Below are 23365 nucleotides of genomic sequence, written 5' to 3'. Positions count from 1 at the left end.
AAATCAGCAGTACACATCGACATGCCTTCCACAAGGATTCCACAACTCCCCCTCCATTTTCCACCGACAGCTGGTAAATGGATTATCAAAATTTTCTCGCCCCGAATGTCTGGTCCAGTATGTGGACGACCTATTACTGCAGACAGACACCAAGGAAGAGCACATCGAGCTTCTGTCTGAACTCCTACAGAAAATTAGATGCAAAGTAAACCCCCAAAAGGCCCAGATTTTGGAAAACAAGGGGATATATTTGGGTACGATTATCACGCACGGTAAACGCGAGATCGAGCTTAAAAGGATTGACTCGATTGCCAAATTGCCCCTTCCCCAGAACGTTTCAGCCCTCCGGTCGTCTTTAGGACTGGTTGGCTACTGCCGAAACCACATTGACGGTTTCGCCAGCAAGGCAGCACCCCTCTCAGACCTCCTAAAGAAAGGAGCCCCTGAGAATGACTCGTTGAAAAGAGCACTCATTGCAGCCCCCGCACTACAAGTTCCAGACCCGCTTTCCCCCTATGTGACAGAGGTAGCAAGCACAGACCGCACCCTTTCGGCCGTGCTCCTCCAGGAACGGCACGAACAGTTAAGGTCCGTGGAGCAGGGGTTTTCAGCCTGTGAAAGGCACCTGCTCGCAGTTTTTTGGGCAGTACAGTAATTTTCTTACATAACCGGACTAAACCGCATCACAATCCTCACGGAACACACCCCCACCCAACTTTTACTTGACGGACGACTCAAGGACGGTACAGTTAGTCAGATGAGAGCAGCGAGATGGACCCTTCTTTTGCAGGGACGGGACATCACTGTTAAAAGGACAAAGACCCACACTTTTCTAGCCAATAACCTACAGTACCCCGGTACCCCCCTATGAATGTGAAATCATCTCACCGCACCACAACACAGGCCCCTTTATTGCTAAAACACCCCCCAGAAAGATAGGTAGTTCAAACCAGAGCCCCAAGCGCACAGACACGTGCAAACCAATTAGAATATATGTGGATGGATCTTCCACAATATTAGAAGGGAAGCGCATAACAGGATGCGGCATTTACGTCGAGGACGGGCAGAGACGCGCCCTAGAGGAAATAGCAATAAAAATTCCAGGACACTTAGGCACGCAGGCAGCAGAACTTGCGGCCATCGCATAGATGATCATAGAATTTACAGTGCAGAAGGAGGCCATTCGGCCCATCGAGACCGCACCTGCTCCTGGAAAGAGCACCCTACCCAAGGTCAACACCTCCACCCTATCCCCACAACCCAGCAACCCCACCCAATAATAAGGGCAATTTTGGACACTAAGGGCAATTTATCATGGCCAATCCACCTAAACTGCACATCTTTGGACTGTGGGAGGAAACCGGAGCACCCGGAGGAAACCCACGCACACACGGGGAGGACGTGCAGACTCCGCACAGACAGTGACCCAAGCCGGAATCGAACCTGGGACCCTGGAGCTGTGAAGCAATTGTGCTATCCACAATGCTACCGTGCTGCCCATACATACATAGTGGAACACCCAGATTCCTTCCCCAGCCCAGCAGACATATATTCGGACAGCCTCTATGTCTTCAACAGCCTTACGGAATTCCTACCCCTGTGGAAAGCAAGAGGATTTGTTTCCGCAGACGGAAAACCCCTCCCTTCAGCCCCATTGCTCCGTCACATTTTAGAAAAAGCACAGGGCAGGACTTTTGGAATAGTTAAAGTTCGTAGTCACCATCGGTCCTCCCCCACTAGAAATGTAAAAGCCGACGCACTGGCTAAAGCAGGTTCCAGGCATGGATATTTTTGGACACCCCCAAAAGCGCACCAGTGAATGCAGTTCAGGTCTCGCAGACTAATATCGAGGATTTAGTGCAGGCCCAGAAGCAGCATAGCAATCTCAGGGAGATTTTGAAAGGAAAATTTACGGCACCTTACTAGAGATTTAAAAATTCTCTGACCACACATGACGGTGTGGTGTTAAAAGACACCCTTTATGTGGTTCCTGAACAGGACAGGAATCAGCTCATTTGTTTGTTCCATGACAGTCATGGACATCAGGGAATTGAACCCACTACAGCCCACCTCAGGCAGCTCTGTTGGTGGCCGAATTTAAAAGACGATGTAACTCACTACGTTGAGAATTGCCTCATCTGTGCCCAGAACAATCCGGACAGATATGCCAAAAAGGCTCAGCTTAGTCACACCCGACCCATTAATGGCCCCTGGACTAACCTCCAGATTGATTTTATAGGACCATTGCATTCTTGCAGGAATGGTTACAAATATGTACTCGTGGTGATAGACACGTTTACCAAATGGGTCGAAGCATTCCCATCCAGAACAAACACGGCAAGACCACAGCCAAGATCTTAACCCACCAGATCTTTACGAGATGGGGACTCTCCTGCAGCATTGAATCTGACTAAGGTTCCCATTTTACGGGACGTGTCATGAAGAACGTCCTCATGATATTTGGCATTACCCAAAAATTCTACATCGCATACCACCCCCAGTCAAGTGGTATCGTGGAGCGCATGAATCGGACCCTAAAATGGTCCAGCAAAACACCACCACTTGGGACTCAGTCCTCCCCTTTGCGCTGGTGTTTTTGCGAAATACGGTTTCAACATCTACAGGTTACACCCCACACACCCTCATGACCGGACGCCCCATGAAAGGCACAGAATTTTTATTGGGATTAGATTTGACCAGCCCCGAGGGGACGGCCCTCACACACGAGAAAGCGGTAGAACAACTGGTACAGAATGTTTAAACGGCTCAGCTAGCAGCCGCAGTGAAATTGGGCACAAGAAAGAAACAGAGCAAGGCCTGTTTCGATAAGACAGTGCATGCGACTGAGTTCAGTGTCGGGCAGCAAGTCATGCTCTCCGAATACAACCCCAGCACATTCCTGTCACCTAAATATTCGGGTCCGTACTCCATTGCGGACAAAGTCAGCCCTTCCGTCTACAAAATAAAGTATCCCCATGGAAAGACTGCGTGGTTCCATATCAACCAGATGAAGGCATATGGAACACAGTCTAAACACACCCACCACATCATGCTCGACGCAGCAGACCACGCCCCACCCACAGCCAACGTAACCCTACCCTCCCCCAACACGTCCAGCCGAGCCACGGACTCAACCCCGACTCCACCCCCGAGCTATACACTCCGCCCCGGAACGCCCACAGACTGCAGCAGCAGCGACAGCGACTGTGACTCGGACAATAGCCACAGCACGCCTCCCTACTATCCCCATGCAACAGGACCCACACCCAGCGAATCTGACCACGATTCGAGTGATCCCTTCATGATCACTTTCCTAAACAAACCCCACCACCGACCTACAATGAGGGGCTGTTTAGCACAGGGCTAAATCGCTGGCTTTGAAAGCAGACCAAGGCAGGCCAGCAGCATGGTTCATTTCCCGTAACAGCCTCCCCGAACAGGCGCCGGAATGTGACGACTAGGGGCTTTTCACAGTAACTTCATTTGAAGCCTACTTATGACAATAAGCGATTTTCATTTCATTCAATGACGACCCCGACTCCGTCCCCACAGAACTAGACACCACCGTCTGGCACCGAGATAACTCATACAGACTCGTCCGGAATGACGAGAGGGATCCCAAATCACACCATGCAGCCCTATCCGCCCTGATACACTCGAGAGTTTGGCATCCGGGAGAAGATGACGACTTTGAGTCTGACTCCCAAAGCGATAACCCCTTTGCGACACTGTTCGCAACCGATAACTGAGGTGTCCAGATGATGTTTTAATAAGGAACCGCTTGGGAGAAAACGGTGCCCTTTCTGATGGAACCTGCAGCACGTTTTATGTCGTTTGTACTAGTTTTGTTAAATGTTGTATGTAAGACCGGAAAAAAAAAAATTCCACAGCCCCACGCCCCCACCCTTCTGACGCCCACTGGCGGTCAGAGAAACTAGTTTGGCCCGGACGCTAGTTCAGAGGAAATAGTTTGTCCACAGAGACTTGTTAATGTCCCAGACGCCAGTTCAGAGGAACTCGTCTGTCGACTGAAACACAGACCCCCGTTCGTAATTGCCCTTCTGGTTCGAAGGAAGAACCAATACAGCAACCCCCCACGATGACTACATTTCTTGCCCGTTCTTGTCGGTTGCTCAGGCAGTGGAGAAACGGCATTGGGACCGCCCTGCCTGGGAACCCCCCCTCTGGTCAGCTACGCTTGGGTAGAGCACACACGGCATTGGTCGCTGTCCTACCGTGGGATTCCATCCAAATCTTACCCGTCGCGGCCCATACGCACCTCATTTCGGCAATTTCCGTTCAAAAGGTTGTGGTTTGTTTTCAGGTAACCCTTAGGTTGCCAACCCTATGCTATTTACATCCTCAAACATTTGGATGGTAAATCGCACAGCCTGCGAGACGGCTCGCACTGTTTCAGTATTTTTAAGTGTGTCTTGTCCGGAATATTAGGTTTTTAAAAAAAGAGGGAGTCACACATGATGACAAATCATAAAGGGAGAATTGGCACTGAAGGAACAGACATACTAACAGACGAGATATTAAACCAAGATCGTAACAGACACTATGCTTGATCCCACAGAACCCCAGAAGCTCCAGGAAAAGAGACGAAGAGAAGAAAAGAGAAGAGAAGAGAAAGAAGAAGACCCGTGAGGACATCCTCCGTGTTGCTCATCTTCCTAATGAACATTTGGTTGCGCGCGAACGCGAACCCCCTGACCCCAACCCCTCCCAGCCGTAAATGATTCACTCCCCCATAGTACCCAGAGCCCAGTCACAAGCGACACCACACCATCTTGGTGTGACAGGTTTATAACCTGGTACTCCCTGTCCTACTTAATAGAATCCCTACTAGTATTGGCGATGCTCTGCTGCATCGTGCAGACTATTCGTCTGAGGAAATGGCGAAGGAGAGCCTACCGCGCTCGCACCCCGGTATATAGGATAAGATCCCCTATTTTTGGTTATGACCAGACCCCCGCGATCTATAATAAAGAACATACGTTTGCGTTTTTTTTGTGAATAAAGAAATGTGTTTCATGAGCGATTGTATAATCCTGAGCTTGACTGCCAAGCAAGGAAAAATGTGAATAATGCTGCTATGATTTTGTTTGTATTGTTTAGGAAGTTAGTATGATTGAATGTTTGAGTGAGTGTAGTTTATTAAGGACAGTAGAGGTACCGTTTTTCTTATTTTGTAATGCATGTCCCTGTTTTGACACAGCGCCACTTAGAATTGTCAGTTAAAATTTTCCTGCATAGTTATGGTCAGTGTAGAGGCCATAGAAGAGTGCTCGCCGGGTCAGGGAATGAAGACAACGCAGTTATGTGATCCTTCATGCTTCGCGTTAGGATCACAAGGAGGAGTGTAGCCACCTGGGTTGGCCACTTCCTGACGTAAAATGGAGAACAGCAAAGGCTGAAGGTAAATTCAGCCAACCCAGGCAAAAACTAGCAGGTGCAAGTTTACTGTGTATTTGACTCTGGAAAAACTCAGACAGCATCGATACAAGCAGCCATCTGCATAGTAATGTAGCAGCCATCTACATAGTAATGAGCGATCCTCGGGAACAATCGAAACATTTGAGGTCAACAAGGTCAAACCAGAATCCTCGGTGACAGCAGGAGCCAACACAAAAGAGGCTGACGGACACTTAAAGACCGCCCAACAATCACGGAACAGCTCCAGTATTGGAGAAATCGAACCAAGCGATTGGAACAAAGTCCAATCACTTGAAACCAGGTACGGAGTCCGCCCCGAAAGGCGGGAAGCCCCTGGGGACTATAAAGTAAAGCCCCCAAGTTCAAATCGTCTTTCTTGACAGGGTCACTCAGCAACACGAACCAACCCTTGACAGTGACCTGTCCAGCTGCCTCCAAAGAACGCAAGTCTCAAGTCAACGCTGGCTACGAGATAGGCACTCCTAGCCACCAGTCCATACCAGCTTTTGAATCCTGCAGACTCAGAACCCGAACGAAAGGCCATTTGTTCCCCATACCTGGTGGGCCAGTCCGACGCTAAGTATAGGCCTGTTAGTTATAGAAATAGCTTAGAAAGTAGAGTTTATGCATGAGTAGTGATTTACTGTGTATAATAAATGTGCTTTGATTTGAATCTTACTAATTGGTGTATTGAGTTATTGATCATTACTTGAACTTGAACCTCGTGGCGGTATCATAAAGATACCTGGCGACTCTAGAGCAAAGGTTATAAAACAGAGCCAATTGAACCAACCAAAAGTTAGCAACACCCCCGGAGGACAATCGCTGTCCTGGGGCTTTGACCAAGGCACCCCTTTAATTGGCATGGACACAGGTTCCCTGTCCAATCAAGAGCAGCAATTGAACTTATAAAGCTGGAGGGCAATCAGAGACCTTCCAACTTGTGAGAAAGTAGCTGCTAGAAGCCTCCTGGCAGTTAAATTATCATTCCTCTTTCTTCCCCCCCCTGCATCAGGACCCTCAAAGCAGACTGAAAAATCCCATTTGGCCTCTTTTGACTGCCCTTATGCAGGCTCTCCGCGAGTTTAAGGGGCTGCCCACCCCTGGGTCTAAAACTGCCTCTGCCAAAATGGCTGGTTCCAGGAATGGGGTTGGAAAACAGCATGTCTCTGCCCGTGGTATTTCCAGACCTTATCAGCGTCATTTTTCTCATCTTGGCAGGATCTGAAAATTCTGTCCATTCTATTCAAAATGCTTGGATCCTTCCCTGATACTTCTTTGGTGAATGCACTGTGAGATGATAACGTATTTAAGACTTTGAAATGTCCATGCTTCAATCTTTGGTCTGTGCTGAGGTAGCTGATACAAGCCATGATGGTGGTAGGCATCACAATTCAGCTCACATGGACACCGGAATGGTTTTGAAAACACTAAGCATGAAATTGAAAGCTATCCAAGACATTTTGTCAATCTGATGGTTGATATATCCAATTTGATGGTTAATATATCCAAACCAATCCACCCAACCAATGAAGAGAAGCAATTAAAACCCAGAAGGTACAGTAACTGAACTACAGAAGAATGCAAACCGGAGGATGTCAAGATCAAGCTTTACAATGTATCCTGTGTCCAGAGTATCTTGTACTCTTCTGATCACCAGGAAGCTAAGGGATATTCAAACGTTGGAGGCAGTGCAGGGAAGAACCACAAGGCTGATCCATAGTATAAGAGTATGATTTGTGAAGGAAGTTAGTAGAAACTGACTTCTGAGCCTGAACAAGGTGCCTGCAGTCATTTCATGGAAGCATATAAAATATAAGAGTATGGAATAGGTAAATATTACAATCAATTTGCAAACATTTAGCAAGGGAATGAAGTTTAAAAATAACAAAAGATGGATTTGGGACATGTTCACAGAGCAGTCAGAGATGTCAGACCTGGCTCAGCGTAATTCTTGTTTCCGAGTCAGTAGATTCAAGCCACACTCCTGAGCACAGTACCACAGTTGACGTTTCAGTGCAGTAATTCTGGACTGCTGCACTGCTGCAACTGCTTTCTTTAAATCAAGGTTTTGGTTTTCGGAGATGATATTAAAGATCTCATTGTAATTTTCAAAGGATTGGGAAATTCTCCAGGTGCACTGGCCAATACGCCTCACAGCCAATTCATCCCTCAACCAATATCATCCCAAAAAAGCAATCTGGTCATTTATTTGAGTGTTGTTTGTGGGACAGTGTTATGTGGATTTCTATATATTACCAGATAGTGATTCATAGATTGAATTTACAGCGCAGAAGGAGGCCATTCGGCCCATCGAGTCTGCTCCGGCTTTTGGAAAGAGTACCCTACTTAAGCCCACACTATCCCCGTAACCCAGTAACCCCAGCTGACATTTTTTGGACACTAAGGACAATTTATCATGGCTAATCCACCTAACCTGCACATCGTTGGACTGTGGGAAGAAACCGGAGCACCCGGAGGAAAGCCACGCAGACAAGGGGAGAACGTGCAGACTCCGCACAGACAGTGACCCAAGCCAGGAACTGAACTTTGGACCCTGGGGCTGTGAAGCAACTGTGCTAATCACAATGCTACCGTGCTGCCCAATTACAATTCAAATGTATGTTATTGCCTGTTAAGTGTTCTGGGTGACCCCTCTCGGTCTCCTCCAGCCTCATAGATAGCAGTCTGTGGTCAATTAAAATCACCCCACATGTTATCAAGAAATGGCTGAGACTTCCGGGTGCGGCGATGACCAGCTAAGTCGCACGTTTCGGCAGCTCCCGGTGGAACGGACTTTTGGGCTCTTAATAGGAGCCCCAACGGCAATTTTAACGGCTAAAAACAATGTGCGGTAAACCAGAAGGGAATCCCCCCTGGACACGGATGGAAAAAGGAGAGGAAAGTGGCCGGATTGCGGTGGATCCTTTAGAGCAGCGGCAAGGAAGGCAAGCAAAAACCAAGATGGTGTCGGAAGGTGGCAGTTTAATATGGGGCCCTGAACAACACGAGTTTTTGAAACGCTGCATGGAAGAGCTTAAAAAGGAGATGAAGAAGGAGCTGTTGGCCCCGATATTACAGGCGATTGAAGGGCTAAAAGATGAGCAAAAGACCCAGGAGCGGGAGCTTCGGGTCGTGAAGGCAAAGGCTGCCGAGAACGAGGACGATATACAGGGCCTGGTGGTGAAGACGGAGATGCACGAGGCACACCATAAACGATGTGTGGAAAGGCTGGAGGTGCTGGAGAATAATGCGAGGAGGAAGAATTTAAGGATTCTTGGTCTTCCTGAAGGTGCAGAAGGGGCGGACGTCGGGGCATATGTGAGCACGATGCTGCACTCGTTGATGGGATCGGAGGCCCCGACGGGTCCGCTGGAGGTGGAGGGAGCCTATCGAGTTATGGCGCGAAGACCGAGGGCTGGAGAAATTCCTCGAGCCACAGTGGTGAGATTCCTCCGTTTTAAGGACAGAGAGATGGTCCTAAGATGGGCAAAGAAAACTCGGAGCAGCAGGTGGGAGAACGCGGTGATCCGCGTATATCAAGACTGGAGTGCGGAGGTGGCGAGAAGGAGGGCGAGCTTTAATCGGGCCAAGGCGGTGCTTCATAAAAAGATCAAATTTGGAATGCTGCAGCCGGCAAGACTGTGGGTCACAAATCAAGGGAAGCACCACTACTTTGAAACGGTGGATGAGGCGTGGACATTTATTGTTGAAGAGAAATTGGAATGAGTGGGTTATTAAAAAAGAACGTTTGAGACAAAGTGGTGGGGCGAATATGGGGGGTGAAGAGGGGGGAAAAAAGGGGGGGAGAGATGATTTTTATGTTGTTAATCCTGCGACCTGGTAACTTTTCTCTCTTCCACAGGTTGTGGGGGAGGGAGGAAGGGAGGTGGAGGAGTTGGGGGCGTTGGCCATTGGGGGCGGGGCCAAAAGGGAAGCGCGGGCTTTGTTCCCGCGCTATGATAATTATGGCGGGAATAGGGAAGCAGTAAGGAGGGGGCGTCGCACGGTGCGAGCCGAGGTCACGGGGGGAAGCCGAGATCGGCCAGAGTTTACTGACTTCTGGGAGCAACATGGGGGGTGTAACTACGCTAGTGGGGGATCTAGCGGGGGGGGGGGGGGGGGGGAGAGATTTACTGGGTTGCTGCTGCTGGGGAGAAGGGGGAGCTGGTATGGGGTGGGGTGGGCGGGGACCGCCTGGGGGGGGACACAGCTGCGTGGGAACCGGGTGAGGAGCTGGGTAAAAGGGGATGGCTAATCGACATGAGGGGGGGGGGGGGGGGGTAAAGAGTCCCCCAACCCGGCAGATCACGTGGAATGTGAGAGGGCTCAACGGGCCGATAAAGAGGGCACGGGTACTCGCACACCTAAAGAAACTTAAGGCAGATGTGGTTATGTTACAGGAGACGCATTTGAAACTGATAGACCAGGTTAGACTACGCAAAGGATGGGCGGGGCAGGTGTTTCATTCGGGGCTAGATGCGAAAAACAGGGGGGTGGCTATATTAGTGGGGAAGCGGGTAATGTTTGAGGCAAAGACCATAGTGGCGGATAGTGGGGGCAGATACGTGATGGTGAGTGGCAAATTACAGGGGGAGGCGGTGGTCTTAGTGAACGTATATGCCCCAAACTGGGATGATGCCAACTTTATGAGGCGCATGTTAGGACGTATCCCGGACCTAGAGGTGGGGAAGTTGGTAATGGGTGGAGATTTTAACACGGTGCTGGAACCAGGACTGGACAGATCGAGGTCCAGGACTGGAAGGAGGCCAGCAGCAGCCAAGGTGCTTAAAGACTTTATGGAGCAGATGGGAGGAGTAGACCCATGGAGATTTAGTAGACCTAGGAGTAAGGAGTTTTCGTTTTTCTCCTATGTCCACAAAGTTTATTCGCGAATAGACTTTTTTGTTTTGGGAAGGGCGTTGATCCCGAAGGTGACGGGGACGGAGTATACGGCTATAGCTATCTCGGATCACGCTCCACATTGGGTGGACTTGGAGATAGGGGAGGAAAAAGAATGGCGTCCACCCTGGAGAATGGACATGGGACTAATGTCGGATGAGGGGGTGTGTCTAAGGGTGAGGGGGTGTATTGAAAAGTACTTGGAACTCAATGATAATGGGGAGGTCCAGGTGGGAGTGGTCTGGGAGGCGCTGAAGGCAGTGGTTAGAGTGGAGCTGATATCAATCAGGGCACATAAAGAAAAGCAGGAGAGTAGGGAACGGGAGAGGTTGCTGCAAGAACCTCTGAGGGTGGACAGGCAATATGCAGAGGCATCGGAGGAGGGACTGTATAGGGAAAGGCAAAGGCTACACGTAGAATTTGATTTGCTGACTACGGGTACTGCAGAGGCACAGTGGAGGAAGGCACAGGGTGTACAATACGAATATGGGGAGAAGGCGAGCAGGTTGCTGGCCCACCAATTGAGGAAAAGGGGAGCAGCGAGGGAAATAGGGGGAGTGAGGGATGAGGAGGGAGAGATGGAGCGGGGAGCGGAGAGAGTGAATGGAGTGTTCAAGGCATTCTATGAAAGATTATATGAAGCTCATCCCCCGGATGGGAAGGAGAGAATGATGTGTTTTCTGGACCAGCTGGAATTTCCTAAGGTGGAGGAGCAGGAGAGGGTGGGACTGGGAGCACAGATCGAAATGGAGGAAGTAGTGAAAGGAATTAGGAGCATGCAGGCGGGGAAGGCTCCGGGACCGGATGGATTCCCAGTTGTATTTTACAGGAAATATGTGGACTTGCTCGCCCCACTACTGATGAGAACCTTTAATGAGGCGAGGGAAAGGGGACACCTGCCCCCGACTATGTCAGAGGCAACGATATCGCTTCTCCTAAAGAAAGAAAAAGACCCGCTGCAATGCGGGTCCTATAGGCCTATTTCCCTCCTGAATGTAGACGCTAAGATTCTGGCCAAGGTAATGGCAATGAGGATAGAGGATTGTGTCCCGGGGGTGGTCCATGAGGACCAAACTGGGTTTGTGAAGGGGAGACAGCTGAATACAAATATACGGAGGCTGCTAGGGGTAATGATGATGCCCCCACCAGAGGGGGAAGCGGAGATAATGGTGGCGGTGGATGCCGAGAAAGCATTTGATAGAGTGGAGTGGGATTATTTGTGGGAGGTGTTGAGGAGGTTTGACTTTGGAGATGAGTATATTAGATGGGTACAGCTGCTGTATAGGGCCCCGATGGCAAGCGTGGTCACGAATGGACGGGGGTCTGCATATTTTCGGCTCCATAGAGGGACGAGGCAGGGATGTCCTCTGTCCCCATTATTGTTTGCACTGGCGATTGAGCCCCTGGCAATAGCATTGAGGGGTTCCAGGAAGTGGAGGGGAGTACTCAGGGGAGGAGAAGAACACCGGGTATCTCTGTATGCGGACGATTTGTTGTTGTATGTGGCGGACCCGGCGGAGGGGATGCCAGAGATAATGTGGATACTTGGGGAGTTTGGAGAATTTTCAGGATATAAACTGAACATGGGGAAAAGTGAGTTGTTTGTGGTGCATCCAGGGGTGCAGAGCAGAGAAATAGAGGACTTACTGCTGAGGAAGGTAACAACGGACTTTCGCTACTTGGGGACCCAGATAGCCAAGAATTGGGGTACATTGCATAGGTTAAATTTAACGCGGTTGGTGGAACAGATGGAGGAGGACTTCAAGAGATGGGACATGGTATCCCTGTCACTGGTAGGGAGGGTGCAGGCGGTTAAAATGGTGGTCCTCCCGAGATTCCTTTTTGTGTTTCAGTGCCTCCCGGTGGTGATCACGAAGGCTTTTTTCAAAAGGATTGAGAAGAATATCATGAGTTTTGTGTGGGCCGGGAAGACCCCGAGAGTGAGGAGGGGAGTTTTGCAGCGTAGTAGGGATAGGGGGGGACTGGCACTACCGAGCCTAAGTGAGTACTACTGGGCCGCCAATATCTCAATGGTATGCAAGTGGATAGGAGAAGAGGAGGGAGCGGCGTGGAAGAGATTGGAGAGGGCGTCCTGCAGGGGGACTAGCCTACAAGCTATGGTGACGGCGCCGTTGCCGTTCTCACCGAAGAAATACACCACAAGCCCGGTGGTGGTGGCTACTCTGAAAATCTGGGGGCAGTGGAGACGGCATAGGGGTAAGACGGGAGCCTTGGGGTGGTCCCCGATAAGAAATAACCATAGGTTTGCTCCGGGGAGAATGGATGGGGGATTTGGAACATGGCAAAGAGCAGGAGTAACACAATTGAGAGATCTGTTTGTAGATGGGACGTTTGCAAGTCTGGGAGCGCTGACCGAAAAATATGGGTTGCCCCAAGGGAATGCATTCCGGTATATGCAACTCAGGGCTTTTGCAAGGCAACAGGTGAGGGAATTCCCGCAGCTCCCGACGCAGGAGGTGCAGGACAGAGTGATCTCAAAGACATGGGTGGGGGACGGTAAGGTGTCAGATATATATAGGGAAATGAGGGACGTGGGGGAGATTATGGTAGATGAGCTGAAAGGGAAATGGGAAGAGGAGCTGGGGGAGGAGATTGAGGAGGGGCTGTGGGCTGATGCCCTAAGTAGGGTAAACTCATCGTCCTCGTGTGCCAGGCTAAGCCTGATACAATTTAAGGTGTTACACAGGGCGCATATGACTGGAGCACGGCTCAGTAAATTTTTTGGAGTAGAGGATAGGTGTGCGAGATGCTCGAGAAGCCCAGCGATTCACACCCACATGTTCTGGTCATGTCCGGCACTACAGGGGTTTTGGGTGGGGGTGACAAAGGTGCTTTCGAAGGTGGTGGGGGTCCAGGTCGAACCAAGCTGGGGGTTGGCTATATTCGGGGTTGCAGAGGAGCCGGGAGTGCAGGAGGCGAAAGAGGCTGATGTTTTGGCCTTTGCGTCCCTAGTAGCCCGGCGCAGGATACTGTTGATGTAGAAGGAAGCCAAGCCCCCGGGTGTGGAGACCTGGATAAATGACATGGCAGGGTTTATAAAGTTGGAACGGATTAAGTTCGTCCTAAGGGGATTGGCTCAAGGGTTCACCAGGCGGTGGCAACCGTTCGTCGAATACCTCACAGAAAGATAGAGGGAATGGAAAAGAAGAAGACAGCAGCAGCAACCGGGGGGGGGGGGGGGGGGAGGAGGAGGAACCAGAAGGACTCTCAGGGATGTTAGTGTACATGTATAATATGTAAAGGTTGTTGTTATAGGTAATTGTATATTGGACTGTTGAATTGTATTTTTGGAGAGTATTTATTTGGGACAAGGCAGTTGCCATTTAGTTTTGTTTTTTAATTTTGATGTTGTTTATATATTATTTATTTCTTGCTTAAAACTGGCCATTGTTATTTATATTGTTATATTACTGTGTAAAGGATACACAATGTACTGTCATGGTTGGCCAAAAATTTTGAATAAAATATATATATATTTTTTTAAAGAAATGGCTGAAGGCACTGGATACTGCAAAAGCTATGAGAGCCTTGACATTATTCCAGCAATAATACTGAATACTTGTGTTCCAGAACTAACTGTGATCATCAGTGAAATGATGGAAGGGGTCATCAACAGTGCTATCAAGCGGCACTTGCTGAGCAACAACCTGCTCATGACGCTCAGTTTGAGTTCCACCGGAATCACCCAGCTCCTGACCTCATTATTGCCTTGGTTCAAACATGGACAAATGAGCTGAACTCTAGAGGTGAGGTGAGAGTGACTGCCCTTGACATCAATGCCACATCTGACAGTGAATGGCATCAAAGACCCCAAGCAAAACTGGAATCAATTGGGGAATCAGGGGGAACGCTCTGCTGGTTGGAGTTATATGTGGCACAAAGGAAGATGGCTGTGGTTGTTGGAGGACACAAGTGTCAGGCAATGACCATCCTCAACAAGAGAAAACCTAACCATCGCCCCATGATACTCAATGGTATTACCATCGTTGAATCCCCACTGTCAACATCCAGGGGGTTACCATTGACCAGTAAATTGAACTGGACTGGCCATATAAGTGCTGCGGCTACAAGAGCAGGTCAGAGACTAGGAATCCTGCAGTGGGTAACTCACCTCCTGACTTCCCAAATCCTGTCCACTATCTATCGACAGGGCACAAGTTAGAAGTGTGATGAAATATTCCCCTCTTGCCTGGATGAGTGCAGCTCCAACAATACTCAAAAAGCTCAACACAATCCAGAACAAAGCAGTCCACTTGATTGGCACCTTATCCACAAAAAACACCCATTCCCCCACCACTAATTTGTTATGGGCGAGGAGTTTTCAGAACCCCAAAATGTATCATGGAGTTCAACCAACCTCTCCCTTTAATGGATTTGTTGCTTTTCCTAGCACACGGCTTTTTCCCCTAGTTGTGGGATTACAATTATGGACACGTGGATTTTTAAACACAAAACACTGTTTATTCCATGAACTCAATTTAACATCTTAAATAAACATTGGATCTCTTAACACCCCTTACTTCAAAGATAACTCAGAAAATATTGCAACAGTAAATAATTCCTTAAAATGTTCCTTCAAACTTCCAAGAGACTTAATACCTTTAAACAAAATCACATCAGGTTAAAGACTTTATTTTAAATTACCCAAATGATCTAGAGATAGTCTTTCATGGCAGAGATCCAGCTCACTGCAAAACACAGACACACACAAGCTGCTTTTCAAACAAAACTGCAAAACTAAACTGCAAAATGGCTGACCTGACCTCAACTCCACCCACTCTCTGACATCACTGTTTTCTTAAAGGTACATTGCTTAAACACCCATGTCTTAAAGGTACTTTCACATGACAAATTGTATACCATCTACAAGGTACACTTCAGGAACTCACCAAGGTTTCTTAGACAGCACCGTCCAAAACCATGACCACTACCATCTAGAAGGACAAGGACTGCACATGTATGGGAACACAACCACCTGGAAGTTTTTGCCCAAGCCACATGCTGTCCTGACTTGGAGATATATCGCCGTTCCTTCGCTGGCACTGGGTCAAAATCCTGGAAGTCGCTCCTTAGAATCACATAGAACATACAGTGCAGAAGGACGCCATTCGGCCCATTGAGTCTGCACCGACCCACAAAAGCCCTCACTTCCACCCTATCCTCGTAACCTAATAACCCCTCCTAACCCTTTTTTTGGTCACTAAGGGCAATTTATCATGGCCAATCCACCTAACCTGCACGTCTTTGGAATGTGGGAGGAAACAGGAGCACCCGGAGGAAGCCCACGCAGACACTGGGAGAACGTGCAGACTCCACACAGTGACCCAAACCGGGAATCGAACCTGGGACCCTGGCACTGTGAAGCCACAGTGCTATCCACTGTGCTACCTCGCTGCCCAAATTGTTGCTACAATATTTTAAATGTTCAGTTTCTGGTGAATGGTAACCTCAGGATGTTGGTTGTGGGGGATTCACTGATGGAAACCGTCCAATTCATTTGCACAGATGTTGGTGTTACTGTTTGGTTAACTTGCAGGTGGCCAAAGAAAGTACAAAGAACAATATAGCACAGGAACAGGCCCTTCGGCCCTCCAAGCCTGTGCCGGTCATGATATCACCTTTGGCCAAAACCCAAAAGAAGTCAATATCAGCTACTTACTCAGCATCATTATTACGGCTTTTTAGTATGCTCACCTGTTGTGCATAAAAAACAGCCACTGGTTTCATGTCCCTTCGATGAGCTTCTGCTGCCTTACTGAAGCACTCCTGCTGCTTGCGGCGATGCAAAACTGCTTCAGCTCTAAAGTCTTCATAATCTGGGAACTCTGCATCCTGAAACATACGCTCATCATCTAATTCCTTAAAGTCTTTGTTCATCACGACCTAAAACAGAAACACATGACAAAGGTAATTGATAAATCCGACAGCAGCATCAATTCCCACAACTTGAAAGCAATGTTTCCATACATTCTTGGTTATATGCTGAAGGTCACTTCCAATAGACTTTCACAGTTGCTCCCACCACCAGTCTCTACATGCCAGGAGAGAACACAAACCACAAGCATCTGCTTTAATGAACATGACTAGTAAAAAGGAACACCACCAGCCTAGCCCTATATGGCACACATTTCAGATATCTGAGGCGGGATTCTCCCGAATCCCTGCGATGGCCCGCGCCGGAGTAAAAAGCGGTGCAAACCACTCTGGCGTCGGGCCGAACGGAAGTTGCGGAATCTTCCGGGTGCTAGGCCAGCGGTGGAGGGGTTGGTGCCGCGCCAACTGGCGCCGAAGGGCAGGCGCAAGTTAGCGCATGCGCAAAACTGCCGCCGTGGTTCCACACGCACACTTCGGATGGCGTATTCGAGTGCATGCGCAGGAAGGTGTCTTCTCCGCGCCAGCCATGGCGGAGCCCAACAGAGGCCGGCGCGGAAGGAAGGAGTGCTCCCACGGCACAGGCCCGCCCGCAGATCGGTGGGCCCCGATCGCGAGCCAGGCCACCGTAGCACCCCCCCCCCCCCAAACCGGAGCCAGATCCCCCCGCGCCCCACCAAGGACCGCACCAGCCGGCCTACTAGACAGGTCCCGCCGTATGGGACCATGTCCAATTAACGCCGGCGGGACTGGCCAGTAACTGATGGCCGCTCGGCCCATTGGGGTCCGGAAATTGCCGGGGGGGGGGGGGGGGGCTGCCAATGGCGCCCGACCGGCGCGGCGTCAACCCGCCCCCGCCCGAAAACCGGCGCCGTAGAATACAGTAGACATCTGGGGCGGGATTCACGCCGCCCCCCGGGGATTTTCCGACCCAGCGAGGGGATCGGAGAATCCTGCCCCAGATGTCTACTGTATTCACTGCTCCCAATAGCGTCTTTCAAGAAGTTTCAATACAGGGTTTACCTTTTTATTTCTGCCCACAGTTGGTTCATTTTGATGAGCACTTTCATGAATTTTAATGGCTTTTGTTGCCTCTAGATCACAATCAAATACAGACTTCAAAAACTGTTCCGTCTGCTCAAAGGAATAGCTAAAGTAAAAAAAAACAAAAGTTAAAGAAAACCAACTGTATGAGAACTCCAGAAACAAGAATTTGCACTTATTCAGCACCTTTAAAGATTTTCACAGGTGTCAACAAAAATATAAATGGGCGCAAGGTCTAGAACAAGTATGATGGGTAGGCAGGATATGGTGTTGGATGCCATCCAGGCAATATAGATTCTGGAAGAGCTGAAGTTTAGAGGGTTGAGGGGATGAGCCAATCAGAAGCGCATTCAAATAATTGACTCAGATAAAAAAAGGCAGCGGCAGATGGGCTGACATGGGTGTAGGCAGAAGTTAAAAATGGTATAATTAGGCAGTCTTTATGATGAAGAGGATATGAGATCTGAAGTTCAACTCAGGACCAAATACAATGCCAAATGTCTTTCAAATATTAATATGGAGGAAATTGTGGTTCATCCAAGACTGGATATGTTGAACAAGCTGTCCAAAACACAGTGGCAAATGGAGTATAGTATTAAAGCTGGATGTCATCACTCTGCAGTTAGAAACAGACCTCCCTGTAGATTATGTCAGCAAAAAGCAGCATGCAAATGAGGAAGTGGAGATTGTTGGGGTCTACCAAGGTATTGGTGAAGAGTGAGAAAGAAAAGCCATTTTTGGAGCTGCTCTAGCTATGACCAGGTATGTAAACATGGAACCAAGCAAGCTGGACAATGACTGAAGGAGGATGGCATAATCAGTTGTGTCAAATACATCAGAAAGACCAAAGATGAGGAGGAGGAAAATAGGAACAAGAGTCTGCCATTCAGCTCTTTGAGCCTGCTCCGCCATTCAATACAATCATGGCTGAACATCCACTTCAACTGTTTTTCCCCACACTATTCCCATATCCCTTTATGTCATTGGTATTTAGTAATCTGAATCGCTGCTTTACACAAACTCAATGACCAGGCTTCCACAGCCCCTGAGCAAAAGAATTCCAAGGATTTATAACCATCTTAGATTAAAAAGGTTTCTCCTCATCTCAGTCTGAAGTGGCTTCACTTTATTTAGAAATTGTGCCCCCTGGTTCTGGACTCCCTAACCAGGATCTGCCCTGTCCATCCCTTCAGGGGCTGTTTAGCACAGGGCTAAATCGCTGGCTTTGAAAGCAGACCAAGTCAGGCCAGTAGCACGGTTCAATTCCCGTAACAGCCTCCCCGAACAGGCGTTGGAATGTGGCGACTAGGGGCTTTTCACAGTAACTTCATTGAAGCCTACTTGTGACAATAAGCGATTTTCATTTCATTTAAGTATTTTGTAGGTTTCAGTGAGATCATCTCTCATTCTTCAAAACTCAAGAGAATACAGGCCCACTTTCCCAATATCTCTTCATAGGGCAGTCCCATCATCCCAGGAACAAGACTGGTGAACCTTTGCTGCACACCCTCTGTGGAAATAATGTCATTGAAAAGGTATGGGGAGCAAAACTGCAAAAAGTACTCCAGGTGTGGTCTAATCAAGGTTCTACACAATTGAAGCAAGACTTCAGTACTCCAATCCTCTTGTAATAAAGGCTTCTTAAATTCTTGCTGCATCTGCATGTTGGCTTTCAGTGAACTATTAATGAGAACACCCAGGTCCCTTTGTACGTCCATACTTTTAATCTCTCACCATTCAAGAAATACTCAGCAAACTGTTCTTACGACCAAAGTGGATAGCCTCACATTTTTCCACATTATTTTCCATCTGCCATGTTCTTGCCCATTGTCTGTCCAAATGTTCTTCAAGCTGCTTTGCATCTTCCTCACCACAGTTAACTTTGTGTCATCCATGAACTTGGAAATATTACATTTGGTCCCGACATCAAACTCATTGATTGTTGATCATTATATATTGCTAACAGCTGGGGCCCCAAGTACTGATCCTTGTGGTATTCCACAAGTCACAGCCTGCCAATGCAAGAATGATCTGTTTATTCCTACTCTTGTTTTCTTCCTGCTAACCAATCATTAATACATGCCTATATATTACCTCCTATCGCACATGGTTTAATTTTGCCTGGAAACCTCTTGTGGGGGACTTTTATCAAAAGCCTTCCGAAAATCCAAGTATACTATGTCCACGGTCTCCTCTTTAGCAATTCTGTTAGTAACATCCTCAGAAAACTCCCAACAGGTTTGTTAAACATGATTTCTCATTCACAAATCAATGTCAACAGTGCCTAGTCAGATCATCATCAAAGTGTCCATTTACCATACCCTTAACAACAGGTTCCAGAGTTTTATGTTGGGCTAACAAGTCTGTCGCTCCCAGTTTTCTCTCATCTTCCCTTCTTAAATAGCAGGGTGACATTTCATACTTCCAATCTGCAGGAACCATTTCAAAATCTATAGGGCATGATTCTCTTGCCATGTTGCGCTCAAGCTAGAGCACAAAGCGGCAGGAGAATCCTGGGAGAGGCCTCCAGCGGACCTCCCACCAGCTTCCGTGCCTCGTGGGATTCACCCATCCCGCGCGACGTCGGAATCGGAACTCTGCCTAAAAGCGCCGGGACCAAATGACACTTACGGCCTACCTGCCTGGGATCTACAGGCCTCCGTCGATTTTCCGCCCACCCCCAGGGAAGCTACAGCCGGGTGCCGTTCAGCACTGGTCCACAATGTGGACCAGGAGGAACGGCACCCAGAGGGGTCTCCTGGGCCATTGGAGACCCCTGGGGTGGTCAAGGTAAGTTCAGGGTGGCTCCCTGACCTTTCCCAAGGAACGTGGGCACCTTGGCACTGCCCAGCTGGCACTGCTACTCTGACACTCCCATGGTGCCCAGGTGGCACTGCCAAGCCAGCAGGACCACTGCCTGGGTGCCCGGGTGGCTTTGCCAAGAATCAGGGCCCAAGGGGCCATGCCCATGAAATGAGGGGGGAGAAACGAGTGCAGGGCACGTAAGGGCCTCCGGGAGGTTGGGGGGGGGGGGGGGGGGGTGACGGATGGGGGTCCTGGAAAAGAGGGGTGATGTAAGGGGACTTGAGGGTCTGTAGAGGGGGGTCTCAGGGACCCCATAGCAGGGTGTCTTCACTTGGTGGGTGTGGGGTAGTGCCCATGTGCGTGGGGGGTGACACTGCCCAAAGGTGAGAGAGAGAGAGCGAGAGGGGTGGCCGGGGGGGGGGGGGGGGGGAGACGACACCCACAAGTTCACTTAGAGATTGGGGCACCCTTTCAAAATGGCAGCCCAATCAGAGTTCAACTCCCTACTGATAAAAAAAATTCTAAGTGTGGGCTAAACCAGTGAGAAACTCCCCATGGCCTAAAAAAGTGACTAAGTGTCATTGAATAGCACTGGGGAACTTGCCGGGGGAAACTCCCTGAAAAATCCACCACAAGTGAACTTAGAAATTTTCCTGGAGAATCGCACCCATAGACTTTTGAAAAACGATCACCAATGCACGCATTAACTCTTTTGCTATCTCATTACTACTGGAATGTAGAATATCAGGTCCTGGGGACTTATCAGCTTTCGGTACCATTATTTACCCTAATATACAGCCTTCTTACAAATTTCTTTCAATTTCTTATTCTATTTAGACCCTTGGATCTCTAATTCTGGGAGATTTCTTGCATCCTCCTCAGTGAAAACAGACACAAAGGGCTGGATTCTCCAGTTTTGAGGCTATGTCCGGAGGAAGTGTCTAGTTTTACACTGAAAAAGTTGGCACCGCCCCCGCACCGATGCTCCACCCAGTGGGGGGCTAGCAGCCACGCCACGTAAAATCACCGGTGATCCCGACAGAAGCGGCTGGAGATTTGCCGGGTCCATGGCCACCCATGCGCACGCTGATGACCGTACAACATGGCGTCGGCTGCGCATGGACTCGGCCTGCCAGATAGTGCCACCCATAACCCTCCTCGCCAACCCCGGACCACTCCCCACATCCCCCGCTGATGCTCCCCCTCCCCGACTGTGGCACCACTGGGCACAGTCCGCAGTCACCATGCGAAGTTGACGAAAACTCAGAGCACACGTGTCCCACGCCGTTGGGAAGTCAGCCCATCGGGGGCGCAGCATTGGGAGAGAGCCTTCAAGTGACGTCCTGAGGCCGCCCCAACGGCGTGCGCCATACTCACCAATGACGCCGTTTTGGAGGGGGCGGGCATCTGAAAACAGGCGATTTCGGCGTCAAAAGAGATTCTGCGTCCGATCGCAGAATACGATTTTGGTGTTGACAAGCGGAGAATCCTGCCCAAATTAACCATTTAGATTGAACTACCTCACTTTCAAACATAATGTAAAATTCTAACATATTATGGTAGCTCCTCGCTAAAAGTTATTTTATAACAAGATTATTCATGAGCCCTTTCTCATTTGGAATACTAAATTAAAATTGCCTGTTCTCAGGTCAATTCCTCAACATTCTGTTGAAGAAAACCTTCCTAGCACACCCCTCCACAGCATCAGTACTCATTAGGTTTACAGTCTATTTGCAGATTGAAGTCACCCATGATTACTGTATTATCCATGTTACATGCTTCCCTAATCCCCAGACCAATACCATGCCTCACATTACCTCCACTGTTTGGCACCTTATCAATAATAACTGCAATGTTTGCTGCTCCATGCTGTTTCTTAGCTCCACCCAAACAGATTCCACATTTTCTTCTTCGAAAGGGAGATCATCCCTTACTAATGTACTAATCCCATCCCTATTAGTAGCGCAACACCACCTCCTTTTCTTCCTACATGACAAATATCCTTGAATATTCAGTTCCCAGTCTTAGTCACCCTGTAGCAATGTTTCTGTAATGGCAATTAGATCATACCCATTTACATCCATTTGTGCCTTTAAATCATCAGCCTTGGTGCGAATGCTGCATGTATTCAGGCCGAATGCCCTTAACTTTGTCTTTTTAACACTATTTTGCATTCTAAGTCTAGTTGAGGCTATTTAATTTGCTATTTTTCTACTTCCTGTTACCAGCTCTACTTCTTTCCAATTTGAGCTACATTTCAGGTTCCCATCTCTCTGACAAGCTAGTTTAAACCCTCCCCAACAGAACTAGCAAGTCTCCTTGCATGGATATTAGTCCCAGTCCTGTTAAGGTGCACCAATCCATCTTGTACTGATCCCACCTGTCCCAAAATCAGTTCCAATGGCTCAGGAAACGGATGGCCTCCTTTCTAAATCAATTCTCCAACCACATGTTCAATCATTCAATCTTCTGATTCCTCTGCTCACGGCACATGACACTGCAAGTGAACCTGAGTTTGCTGCTTTTTAAATTTCCGTCTTGACTCCCTAAAATCTGCTTTCAGGTCCTCATTTCTCTTCCTACCTATGTCACATTGGTACCAATGTGGACCACGATTTCTAGCTGTTTACCCTCCCCCCAAAAGAATGCCTTGCATCTTCCCTGTGACATCCTTCACCCTGGGACCAGGGAAGCTACACATCATCCAGGAGGCACATTTACTGCCGCAGAAACGCCTGCCTAATCCCCTGACTACAAAGCCCCCATTGCTTTTGCTCTTCCACTTTTCTTCCCTTCCTGGGCAGCTGAGTCATTGACTTGGCTCTGGTTCCACTCCCTTTAGGATTCATCACCCTCACCAGTATCAAAATGGTGGAAAACCAATTACTAAGCAAGACAGATTCAGGAGGCTCAAATAGTGAGTTATGGGGAACAGGATATGGTCTTTGGAGAAGAAATAGAATATGAAAGAGGGTAGTTGTTTCCAAAGACAGAAAAATCAAGGATGGGTTTTTCTGAGGAATAGAATGCTGACAGCAGTTTTGAGAGCAATGGAAACAGTATCTGAGGAGAAGGTAACATTTACATTGACAACTCGCATAGAGACTGGGCAGTGAAGGCATCTGGTCAACAATGATTCTGGAGTTGTGATAATTAGCTTATGAGGAGAGATTAAGTAGACTGGGACTATACTCATTGGAATTTAGAAGAATGAGGGTTTATCTCATAGAAACATATAAACTGTGAAGGGAATAGATAGGATAGAAGCAGGGAGGTCGTTTCC

General features: G+C 48.6%; 1 protein-coding gene across 1 annotated transcript in view; it reads right to left on the bottom strand.

The window, feature by feature from the left end:
• n4bp2 (NEDD4 binding protein 2) overlaps positions 1 to 23365 on the bottom strand; it is a 164990-nt gene that overhangs the window by 26973 nt on the left and 114652 nt on the right. The window contains exons 12-13 of the mRNA XM_072496602.1: positions 17257 to 17383; positions 16057 to 16245 (exon numbers count right to left, since the gene is read on the bottom strand). Of these exons, the coding sequence (XP_072352703.1) occupies positions 16057 to 16245; positions 17257 to 17383 (316 nt within the window). The remainder of the gene's footprint in view (positions 1 to 16056; positions 16246 to 17256; positions 17384 to 23365) is intronic.

This window comes from Scyliorhinus torazame, chromosome 3, assembly GCF_047496885.1.
Source record: "Scyliorhinus torazame isolate Kashiwa2021f chromosome 3, sScyTor2.1, whole genome shotgun sequence".
NCBI lineage: Eukaryota > Metazoa > Chordata > Chondrichthyes > Carcharhiniformes > Scyliorhinidae > Scyliorhinus > Scyliorhinus torazame.
This window is presented reverse-complemented; position numbering and strand designations above follow the sequence as displayed.